This window comes from Pseudonaja textilis, chromosome 1 (assembly GCF_049901715.1).
Source record: "Pseudonaja textilis isolate UNSWEBS1 chromosome 1, rPseTex1.2, whole genome shotgun sequence".
Classification (NCBI taxonomy): Eukaryota; Metazoa; Chordata; class Lepidosauria; order Squamata; family Elapidae; genus Pseudonaja; species Pseudonaja textilis.
This window is the reverse complement of record NC_141990.1, coordinates 84,163,882-84,176,684: the sequence shown is the minus strand read 5'-3', so window position 1 is coordinate 84,176,684 and position 12,803 is coordinate 84,163,882. Positions and strand designations below refer to the sequence as shown.

Below are 12,803 nucleotides of genomic sequence, written 5' to 3'. Positions count from 1 at the left end.
TGCTCTGTGTTGTAATACCATTAACTGGCACCCACAGGAATAACATAAAGGTCCATTATGCTCAGTAGATGGCATGGCATTGACTTTTTTCTTTAGTAGGAAAGGCAATTATTTTCCTCTCTTGAATGCATGGGAAATGGAGAAATACCAAAAGCCTATCTAGCCAGCCTCCTATTTATCACATTGGTCAACTAATTTTGATACATAACAAAATGCCACTGGCTTTTCTTTGCTGTTGCTATCACAACTCCAATAGTTATATCCTCCATGAATTCATCTAGTACTCCTTTTTTTTTTAAAAAAAAGGGGGGGAATCATTAGATGTTATGGCAGTGAATTTCATAGATTTTCTCTAAGCTATCAGAGTATTTCATCTTTGTCTTTATGAAATCATTCACCATCATTTAGCTTCATTGGGTGAGATTTTGTGTTGTACGTTGCAGTATTTGTTAGTAGATATCATACAAGTGAGATTCTGAAAGAGTTCTTCACATACAGGTAGCCCTCGACTTACAACAGTTCATTTAGTGGCTGTTTGAAATTACAACGGCACTGAAAAAAGTGACTTATGACAGTTTTTTACACTTATGACCATTGTAGGATCTCCATGATCAAAATTCAGATGCTTGGCAACTGATTCATATTTGTGATGGTCCTGAGGTCATATGATCACATTTTGCAATCTTCTGACAAGCAAAGTCAATGGAGAAGCCAATTCACTTAAAAACCATGTTACTAACTTAACAACTGCAGTGATTCACTTAAACAGCTATGACAGGAAAGGTTGTAACATGGGGCAAAACTCACTTAACAAATGTATGACTTAGCAACAGTAATTTTAGGCTCAATTGTAGTCGTAAGTAGAGGAGTACTTGTATTCATTAACACAAGCAAATAAGTTGCAGAGCCTCCTCACCAACCAGCTATGCTACTGGTACTTTACTCAGAATGAACTAAGACCTTACAGTCATCATCACCTTCATTTAACGACCCCATAATCCCTTGCGGGGTGTAGTCTGGGCAACTGAATGGAGCTAGCAGAGTGTTTTAGTGGCCGGATGCCCTTCCTGTTGCCAATGCAGAGTTTTGTTCAGCAGATATATTCTCAGTGTGCCCAGAGAGATAAATATTTGCCTCTACCTAGGATTGAACTTGCAGTCTCCTGATTGTAAGGTGAGGACTCCACCTCTAGGCCAACACACCACTCCAACTAAGAGCCTACAATAATTTCTTAATAATCAAACCACAAAAAGGAAGTTTAATTAAAAAGGCTCTCTGAGGAAAAAAAAATATGGGGACCTAAAACCTTTTCCCACTTTGGAAGACTCCTAAAGCTTTTCCTTGAAGTTCCTGCTCCTTTCAAACTTCTCAAGTATCAGCATTAAGCCTAAATTATCAATTCCACTTTAGAAATAGTTCTACCGTGCCTTTGATATTCTTTAAATGATAGGATTTGCTCTTCTAATCATTGAGTGTGGAGAATGAAGGCATCTTCATTCAGTAATCCACTGTGATCAGAATGGAAATTGAACTTCTGTTTGCCTCCCAGGCAACTGAGGGAAAAAATGGTATCACTGAAAGTATCTTGTTTTTAAAAAAAGTTTTTTAAAAAAGTATTTTGTTTAAAAGAAAGTAGATTGTTGGGGGCAATGTGCTGACTCTGTAAACCACTTAGAGAGGGCTGTAAAGCACTATAAAGCGGTAAGTGCCGTTGCTATTGCTATCTCTCTAGAACATTTACTTTATGCACATAACAAAATACTGTAATATATGAATGTTAACCAGCAAGTGGGATCCTTATTACATTTATTCAGAACATCTCTTCTTTCATAATTTCATAATTTTTAGGAAAAAATAAGTTCTGTTCACACTGCAGAATTGAGCCTGTTGTTGAAGGTTTTGTGGTATACATATAAAACACACACATTAAAGAACAAGTCATTTAAAATTGGGCATATTCAGGGAAGTAGAATAGGAAAATAGGGATTTTCTTGCTTTCTTTATTTACAGAACTCATAAAAATAATTTTAATCTGGACTCTATTTTCTAACACACCTGTCCCCACTTCGTTCTGTTCTGGGCATTACAGTTTGAGAAAGATTCATACAACCAAACTGATGCAAAGAAAGTTAATGATAATCAAGGGGATTGGATTTAGGGATCTGGAAACTTTTTATCTTGAGAAAAGATGATAAAAGAGGGAGAAGATGGTGTCCTTCATTGAAATGCCACAGTGTAAGTCTACAATATAAAGCATGTTCAGTATTCGTGTTTTGTACTCGTGTTTTGACTTGGAGCATCTCAGAGCCTTCTTTTAAAAATAAATAAATAAAAGATTTAATTACAATAGTAAAATAATATAAACTGAAAAGTAAAGAAAAAATAGAAAAAAATTGCAAGAAAAGAAAAAAGGAAGAAAATAGAAAAAGAAGACCCTAAGAAAGCCATTTCCAAGCTTTATTTCAACAAGTATAAGAAATTTCACTAATTCTTCATTTCCCCTTAATGAACAAATATAAAACTTTTCATACCATAACCCCACTCTTAACTATAGGAAAATCCAATAAGTAACATCTTCTCCAAACCAAGGGTCAGCAAAAAGTTCTGAAATAATCTCATTAATTGAACATGTAAACCTGATTTCTTCACATTTCAACTCTTAACTATAAACAAATCTATATTTAGAAGATATAATAAAGTTGTTCCAGTATCCTAGTATAAACGAAAGATGAAATTGACATAACCAAGAGGGACAATTTCTCCTTTAAAGAAAACACCCCTTACTTTAAATGACAGAACAATTAAATTCAAGGCTAAATAATTTAGTGACTCATGTTTTCACTTGGTAGATGTAGCAACATTTATTTGAGCTAACATGAAAGATCATTCAAAGCATTTTGTATAGTGATATTCTGATCTAACAGTATATATGTATTAATAGATAATGTTATGCAATGGCAAGAGAACCAGTTTTAGTGTAGTGGTTAAGACACCAGACTAAAAACCAAGGGATATGAGTTCTACTCTCACCTGAGGAACAAAGCTTCTGGATGACCTTGGGCCAGTCACTTACTCTCTCAGTCTTAGGAAGGAGGTAATGGCAAATTCTGAAAAACCTTGCCAAGTAAACTTCAGGGAGTTGCCAGGAGTTAACACTGAGTCAAAGACACCCTCCTCCCCAAATCTTATGAAATGAACACTTTTACAATAAGATCATTCAGGAAAGTAACAGTCCTGTGGTGCTTCTTGGCAAACCAGAAGAGAGAGACTGTGTGTGAAATCTATTCTTAATTTCCTGGAAATACTGAGTTAGCAATACATTTTTAATGATGCTAACTCGTCCATTTCTTCAACCTTGGAGAAAATGGATTGTTAGAATCAGAGACCCTGTCAGTTTGTTAAAAATAACACTGGTTTGAAAAATAAGGTCTCTTTCTTCCTTCTAGTCTGTTGAATGACTTTGCCTAATATGGATTCTTTTTTAGAAAACCTCTTACAGGCTATAACAATAACAGATCCATTTCAAAGAAACTGCATAGAGTTAGAAGAGTACCATTGTCTTGTCCTCATGTTTCATAATAAGATCACTAAGTACTGCTATATCTGTCTCTGGAAAATTGTCCATTTAGGTTTTCCAGGCATGTGTATATAGAATGTCAATAGCCACCTAGGGCCAATGTACATTATAGTAGCCCTCAATTTATAAGTGTCCAAAGTTCTGATGGACCTACTTGAAGGGTACTTAGGACCCAAATTCAAAGTTCTGACATCACCTTCAGCAGTTAAAGGTGTTCCGCTTGTCAGTTGGAAAGTTGGAAAGCTGACAGCCCAGGTTCGACACTCAATCAATCACTGCATGACAGGGTGAGTTCCTTGCCCCAGCTAGCAGCTCAAAAGCATGCAAATGCAAGATGAATACCTTTGGTGGGAAGGTAACAGCATTCCCTGTGCCCCAGCATATAGTAATGCTGGCCACATGATTGTGGAAATATCTTTGGACAATGCTGGCTCCCTTGGCTAAGAAATACATAGTTCACTAGAGTTGGACACAACCAGACCGGGGAAACGTTTGCCTTTATGACTATTTCATAAAATCTTATGGTAGTCCTGGATTTATTGTGTCAGAGGCCTGAAGATATGAGAGCCCTTAAGAAGGTTAAGGGAAGCTTTCTAGCAGAATGCCTGTTTAATCCAGTTTCACACCTTCCTACAGAACACAAGCCCCTACGATCATCTAGATCACCTTCTATTTTATGAACTAACATCAAATTAGTTCTGTATATTTTAATTGTGTGGTTTTGTAACCCCCCCCCCCCAAATAAAGGGGAAATATGAAAGTTACAACTGGGTACCTACATCCAATTTCACAAAGTGGGAGTGGCGATAAGATGCTGTCTTTTAATTTGGGATTATCATCAAGCAAAATATTTAAGTGAGGTTTATTTCCATTTCATTCCATTCTGCAGGGAAAGGATGGCCAATGAAAGTAATACAGGTAGTCCTCAATTTACGACCACAATTGAGCCCAAAATTTATGTTAAGTGAGAAATATGTTAAGTGAGTTTTGCCCCATTTTACAACTTTTCTTGCCACATTTGTTAAGTGAATCACTGCAGTTCTTAATAACACGGTTGTTAAGTGAATCTGGCTTCCCCATTGACTTTGCTTGTCAGAAGGTCACAAAAGGGGAGTCACATGACTCCGCAATACTGCAACGGTCATAAATGTGAGTCGGTTGTCAAGCATCTAAATGTAAACCGTGTGATGGGAATACTGCAATGGTCATAAGTACTGAGAAATGGTCATAAGTCATTTGTTTCAGTACCATTGTAACTTTGAATGGTCACTAAATGAACTGTTGTAAGTTGAGGACTATCTGTATTGCACCATTGCAATCTTTTCCTTTTGTATATCCATGTGAAAGTGGTAGCAGTACGATTCTGCTTTTATCATTTTGATGTCCAGGTTGGCATTATTTTTTACCGTTGCCTAATTATCTGTTCTCCAGTCTCTACATTTAAATTTAAACCTGTCATTTATTTGAATGATAATCCATATATTTCCTGTGCCATCATCATGTGTTGTTATAGCAATAATGTAAACCTCTCCATTTGAATTAATTTCATTAATATGGCTATTAAAATTTTATATGCTAACATATTTGATCTGTGCAAATACTTTATGTTATAATCAAATGGTTTATAGAGTGCTTAGGATTTATGGGAAGGAATTCTGACAGATTTGCAAAAGAAAAGCATGGAATGTATCGGGTATAAATTGTTTTCTGCATTCAGCCTAGCTATATCTTAATCTTTGAGTCTGAATTATGTGACAAACTAATTGCTGTGTTTTCTTATTTACAGCAAATCTTGCTGACAAATCACAGGTATGAAACATTTGAATGCTTTTTAAGTAGGTTTTGATGGGACAGGCATGTTTGTTTCACTTTTTCTCAGGGCAAAGGCACAGATTTAAAATATCTTTTTTTCCTAATGGCCCTACCTCCTGCAGAGTATGAGATGAGTAGGATTTTATGCATATGAAGGGTTACCTGGCTGAAAAATGCAGCATGTGGGAATGAGTGACCTCATCCTACCTTAGTATTTTACCTGTAGCACAAAACCACAACCAAATCTACTTTCATGCTACTTTGGTTTCCATGGAGCATAGATCTGATTCTGCATTTCATGATGGTGAAAAGGAAACACTGTTTTAATTTTCTTATATTCACAGGGGAAAAAATAAAGATTAAACACAGAGAGAGACACCCTACACACACACAAAAAATGGTATTAACAATTCAAGGATAGTAATGCTGTCACTTGTTCATATTCTGTCAACAAAACCCTGCATTTGTGGTATAATTGAAGGAAACATGTTGTAAATAGCTCCAAAACTATGTTGAGATTGTATACCCATCTCAGAAATTCTGTCTGGGTATTTTCTCTTCTTCTAAACTTGAACTTCAGTGCACATTTCAGTGCAGGAATGCTTCCAGGATCAGCTGCAAGGGAACTATTTTACCACTGAGATGCCCACAAAGTTGCTGCTCACTCATCCTGTCATCCCTCAGGGCCAAGGCTTCTGTGTCGGCCCTTTTGCACCCAAAGACTGGGTGCCTTGTTGGCTTTTATAGAGGTGTTCAAGACACTTTTGACCTGGGACTTGTAAACAAAAAGCGGGGGGAGGATTAATATTTGATAGTAATATTTCATGTGTAACCTTCATTTTAGGTATTTATCATGAATGGTAGTAATCAGTTAATAATAAAGTGATACTTACTGGTAAGTTACCAGTTTATTATTAACTGATTACCACCGTTCATATTAATACTGTACAATTCTGTAACAAGAAAAGAATCTCTTGCTATGCTTTTGTCAAAATGCCAAGGCAGAAGTGCACAGACATAATCAATAGGGAGGAAAAATCTATTATCTGAAGCTATTTCATCCACTGCTCTGCAGCGTAGGATGTCCTGAGCATAGGCTTTAAGCTTGCTCATCTTGATTCAACCCAGAGGAGTTGCTACATCATACTTGGTTAGTGCCACAATATGTTGTAGTGGTAAGGATGTCTTCGACATTGAACAAGGGAACCCAGGTTTTAGTCAACCTACAGAAACTCTAGAGCTATTTTGACCAAACATACTGTCTATCATATATCTCTCGATCATATATAGAGAGTATACTCTCTATCATACAGTATATAAAGTGCATGTTGTCTATACCAGGAGTGTCAACCTCCTGTCGTCATGGCAGCATCATGTGACATATTGGAACTTTTTTTTCCCTTCGCTAAACCGGGCGTGGGTGTGGTCAGTGCATGACACATCAGGCCCACAGGCCAGGAATTTGACAGCCCTACTCTATACTCTCTGTCTATCTAACCTACCTTATAGGGTTATTATGGGGGAAAAATAGGAGAAGGAAGCTTTGGATAGGTTGCCTTGAGCTTCTGAGAGGAAGGTGGAACAAAACAGGCATTATGATTTATTGCCTAATAGAGAAAACAACCCCATTTGGTGAAATGGATTTAACAGGCTTGGCCCTGAGCCTGGGATTCCTATCCAATGATAACTTACGAGGAGACAGATTTTTTTTAAATAGAAAAGATACAACTAAACCCCTAAGCCATGATTAAGTATGGTCTCCATAGGGCAAAGGTTAGGCATGCATTCTTTGTAAGATGTGTCATCGTTGTCTTCCTAGCAAATGTGATGCCTCTTAGATAATTTAACTCAGCTAGCTGACATTGAAAGAAGCTGTTGCCTCTGCACAGTATGACCCTCACTTGCTCTTCTCTTACTGTTTCTTGCCTTCAGGCGATGTGAGCATCTTCTTTGGAAGATCACCTGCTCTTCCCAACTTCAGCTCAACCAGTGCCAATCACAAGTTTCAGTTATCACATGGCTACTTGGGACTTTGTAAACTGCTGTTCAGCTCTGTGTATTCTTGTTCCAAATAAGAAAACACTTGAACTACCCAAAGACGAGGATGTCGTGTTTTATATTATTGTGTGTGTTTTTCCCTTCTTCCCTCTCTATGCAACTGTAAATTAACAAACCGTGGAGTATTTGGAAATGGTTATGCATATGTACTTTGATTTATATAATTATGCAGCATCAGGAAAGGGGATGATAGGGATTTATATCCATTCTTTTTTGATATTGCTAAAGTGAATTGCCTTTAGAGTTTGGAGCAAAGAGTTATATTTATACATTCCTTTTGGCTTTTTGCATTTACCTTTTCAAGAACCTTCTCTTCTGACACACTGCTTTTTCTGCACATGTCATTTATACTTCGCCTGAGAGTCCGAAAACATGGGCAAAAGATCAGCTTCTCATAAACTGCAGTTAGTGTTGACAAATACCATTTTTGGCACTCTATTAGGCACCTGGGGCTCTGTTTTGCCCCCACTAACTTCATTCAGCTACAATAACTGCTGGCACTCAAGTAGCATTTTAATGGATTTATTTCCCCCACACAGAATGTGGAATGATTTTTCTTCCAGATTTTGTTGTTTTTAATTCTTTCATTAGGCCGCATTTTTACCTTGCTACAATTATTCTGAATATGTGCAGTTTTTATTTTCTGTGACAAACACACGATCATCGTACTGTGACAAATTTTATGTCTATCACCCCATTCAAAGTATGAAATCTAGTCCTGAAGTAATCGTAATTTGGAAGCATACCTAAATGAAGGAGCTCAGACTACTTCACTACTTAATTGCTCTGCCTTCGTGCCAGCAAAATTGGCTGGATGGATACTTTTAATCAATAGCATTGTACATTTTTTAAAATTATTCCCTTACAGTCAGCGTTTCAAGGTAGAGCCAGCTGAAAAGAAAAATTCGGCCACTGTTTATGATGAGTAGATGGGCTTGGTTCCTTCCCCATTGGCTGTGTGGCTTTGCCTGGCCCTTTGATCTCATTATAAAGCACTCGCTCATTCTTTCCATATATTGCATGTGTGCAATAATCATATTTAAAGGACCGAAATAGTGTTGGAGAAATTCCACTGTTGAATATTATTAACGGGCCTGTCCAATATTTTATGTTATCATTTACAAGGTGAGTCCTAGCAGAATTTGATGTGGTATCCCAAATGACATTGCAGTAAAAGAAGCATTAATCTCGGGGTGATGCGGAGGATGATGTCTTGTAACCACTCACGTTTTTCATAGCTCATCTCCAGTATGGAGATGGTGCTAGTAGTAATTATGCTTAGAGGTATTATGAGGGTCAAATTAGATAATATATGCTATATAATCAAATGATTCAAAGTGCTATCTAAAAGTATTATTTTTTTCAGCAGCAGGGGTGGGGGGGTTGCCCAGAATAGGAAACAGAAACAGATTGCAGGTTACTATGTGGATTTTTCACCCAGAAAGAAATATATTTTGGTATAGATATTTTGAGAAGGAAAAGAAGTTTTGCAAGAAAAGGAGAGCCATGACCACCTTTCTACCTCAAACCAATTTTCTTTTTCTTTCTTTTTTAGTATTTAGCTTGGAAAACAGTTCAGAGATCTGATATTTTTGAGTATTTTCATTTACCAGATAGTATCAAGCCAAAGGGGGGTTAAAAAAAAAAAACACCACACACACCCCGGAGCCTCCTTTAAACCTACTTTAGCAGAAAAACAAATCCCAGCAATGGATAGGATGGAATTTTTGTTTTTATGGAAAGAATATGTATAAATTGTTTTTCAGCCTGTGTTTGTATGCAAATTCTGTCCTTTACTCTGCTGTCAAGTAAAATTGACTTAACAATATTACATTGTAATACTCTTCCTCCAATAACACTGATAAATAAAAGGAATATGTTGTGGTAACATCTCAGAAAAAAGAAAAGTTTCCATTTTGTGGTTTTAAATTATTGCATTTCCCATTTCTAATCTGATTATAAAGTATGATTTTCACACTCTGAATAAAATTAATTTTTAGTCAAGACTGTTTGATATTCTTCATAGGAGTAAATAAGTATCGAAAGCACATTCCCTTTGTAAGAACACTTTCCATTTCAAGGTGTCTTTAAAATACGTAGCAACAATATACATCGATGCATATTTTTATACCATTTTACATTTTCAGGGATTAATATACATCTTCACCAGTGAGAGAGCCTGCCACCAATCTGCAAATCTAGTTAAAGGTTTACTATTCATATTGAAAATGCGTGTGTTGCTTTTTTCAGTGGCAGAGCTTAAAATTCCTCTTCTTGGCTGTCAGCATTGTACTCAAATGTTCTGGATACTGGCAAATATAATTTATACCCCAGGTTGACATAACTTTAAACACTCTAAATGCTAAGCCTAAACAAGTCTTTAAAACTGTGGCACAGCTTGAAAAAGTCTTCCATCGATGAAATATGTATCTGATACAGCACATTCCACAGCAAAGTTGGGAAATATATGGACCTCTCCTTGTCCTATAACTCCTAGTCAGTGACGGAAGATGGGAGAATACAGTTCAACAATACCTGGAGGGTTACACCTTCCTCAACCCTGCCATGAGGCAAAAACTGGGAGACAATCACTAAAAGATACTGTCAGATGAAGAAAATTCTCCCTGCTGAGGGGGAAAAATTCCAAAATCTGCCCAAAGTGTTTGAACCATCATCCATGTTGATCTGCTGAATCATGAACTATCTGGTAGAGGAGATTTTTGGAAAAACCAAAAAGGTAGTGTGGGGCATGCCTTAGTTACAGTATCAGCTGCATATGGGGAAGGGGCAGAAATTTGACAAATAATGCAAAAGATATCAAAACCGGCTCTGAAGAAGGCATTCCTGATGACCTGGATGACAAATAGATGCTTAATATCTTTAAAGAATTGACAACATCATATCTCTCTTGTCCATAATGTTAATTTTAAACGAGTCACTGAATTAGTGTTAATGTTTATTATTGTAGGTAAAACCTACCTACCTACCGATACAGGAAATTTGTTAGCCATGATGAATACTAGGAGGAGACTAACTAGAGTAACGAGGGATTAGTATTTAATCATTTTTGTCACTTTTTATATCAAATTTTTGTCACTTTTTATATCAAATTATCACAAGAAAGCATCAAAACTAAATGTATATAAAAACTATCATAAAAGAATTATTAAACACTGCTCATAAAAAGATATTGGTGCACAACCCTTGTGCTATTTCTCATTGTGAGAAAAATTATTTTCCATGCTTCAAAATGCACTGGCCACAAAACGTGGAATTTATAAATTTATAATTTAAAATGTTATACGCGATTTGCCCTTTTACTGAACCTAAAATATCTGTTGAGCACATAATGTGAGTCACTGCAAGTGTAAGTCTAACCTTGTATTATAAAAAGAATTGAGCTGGTTTGTTTGGCTGTGTAAAAAAACAACAATCCATGACTGATTTTGAAATGTTTGGAAAAGAAGCACTATGGACTGCTTATATTTTCCCCCTTTTAAGGATTTTTTAAGCATTATCTTCTTTAAATATACAAATCTGGACAATCTTCTACTTATTTTTGGATTACCATTTTTCCTCATAAATAAGGCAAGAATTTTCAGTGCCTGAATCTATCCCCAAAATTGAGTTTGCCTTTGCATTCATGTATGTATGTATGTATGTATGTATGTATGTTTGTTTGTTTGTTTGTTTTCTGAGGTTTTCGTGGGTATTTGTATGTGGATCTTTGGTTATTCAGGTTTTCTCCTGCGTAAAGTTGGAAGTATCCTGGCAACGTTTCGATGAAATCTCATTCGTCATCTTCAGGCTTGTGTCTTTGGCTTTGTGCTTCTCGGAGTAATGTTAGCTTGCAGCTGCTACTTCCTTTTAACTGCTAGTGGGGGTGTCTTTGAAGCTAACAATCAACTTCCCTTCCTAGATACAAAAAATCCAATGGCTCCCTAGGACACACCATCTACCAGAAGAAAACACACACAAACCGCTATCTACACACACTCTCACATCACCACCCAGCACAGATCAATTCCATAGCTGAGACACTCATCTCCAGAACAAAATGCTTAGCCGACGAACAACACCGAACTACACAGTCTCACTAACATACAAACAACCAATGGATTCCAAAGAAAAGATTACCCACCTAATCCAAAAAGAAACCCCAACCAAAATCCAAGACAGAGGACAAGAGAACGGCAAAGCCCTCCTCCCATATATAAAAGGCACTACAGACAAAATCAGCAAGATCCTCCAAAAACACAACATTAAGACAGCATTCTGCACAAACAGAAAAATATCCACCATCCTAACAAACCCTAAAGACAGAATCAAGTTAGAAAACCAAGGAGTATATGAAATCCCATGCACCACCTGCCCCACTACATACATCGGACAAACCAACAGAAGAATAAGTGCATGCATTGAAGAACACAGGAACTCAATCAAAAAAGAAGAACTGACCTCTTCTCTGGTCCAACACCTCAAAGCCACAGGACATGAGACTGACTTTAAAAATACCAGAACTATTGCCAAAACTGAACACTTCAACAACAGAATAATCAGAGAAGCCATAGAGATAGAAAAACGCCCACACAGCATGAATAAACGAGATGATACCTCCCGCCTACCAGCCATTTGGAAACCCACCCTCATTAACAAACGAGTACCTAACATGAAGAATGACACCAGACCCACACCCACGAGGGCCACACAAGATGCTACCACCACACTTCCACGTAGAAAGCAGACTCACACCCACACAGATGATGAGACATGACCACGGACCAGAAGCTGTACCACAGCTACATCACTACCCGCTTCAAACCCCTCCGACCCATACATGAAGCAAACGGACGCCCACCATGACGATGTAGCACGACCACGAACACGAAGCTAAACAACAGGATCACAGCTCACCAGCTCAAATCCCCCAGCAACTAAGACTAACCTGAGCACAACCAAGCCCCCACCTGAACAGAACACACCCCCAGCCAATCAGAACACAGCCAAGCCCCCACCCAATCAAGTCACACCCCCACTAGCAGTTAAAAGGAAGAAGCAGCTGCAAGTTCACATTACTCCAAGAAGCACAAAGCCGAAGACACAAGCCTGAAGATGATGAATGAGATTTCATTGAAACATCGCCAGGATACTTCCAATTTTATGCGGGAGAAAACCCGAATAACCAAATATATATATATTTGTTTTCTTAAGTTTTTGTGGGTACTTACATGTATGGTATTCAGCTTTGTTCGGGTATTTTCCCACGTCATTGTAGTTGTGCTTTTATACACACACACACACACACACACACACACACACACACATATACCATGAAAATACCATGAAAAATGGATAA

At 37.3% G+C, this 12,803-nt stretch overlaps 1 protein-coding gene across 6 annotated transcripts in view; it reads left to right on the top strand.

Moving 5' to 3' along the window:
• The window catches only part of UTRN (utrophin), a 353,724-nt gene extending 344,273 nt beyond the window's left edge, over positions 1 to 9,451 (top strand). For all 6 annotated transcript variants that reach the window (XM_087939884.1, XM_087939867.1, XM_087939871.1 and 3 more), the window contains exons 75-76: positions 5,364 to 5,386; positions 7,322 to 9,451. In XM_087939884.1, the coding sequence (XP_087796010.1) occupies positions 5,364 to 5,386; positions 7,322 to 7,330 (32 nt within the window). In that variant the 3' untranslated portion in view covers positions 7,331 to 9,451. The remainder of the gene's footprint in view (positions 1 to 5,363; positions 5,387 to 7,321) is intronic.
• Positions 9,452 to 12,803: the final 3,352 nt, after the last annotated feature.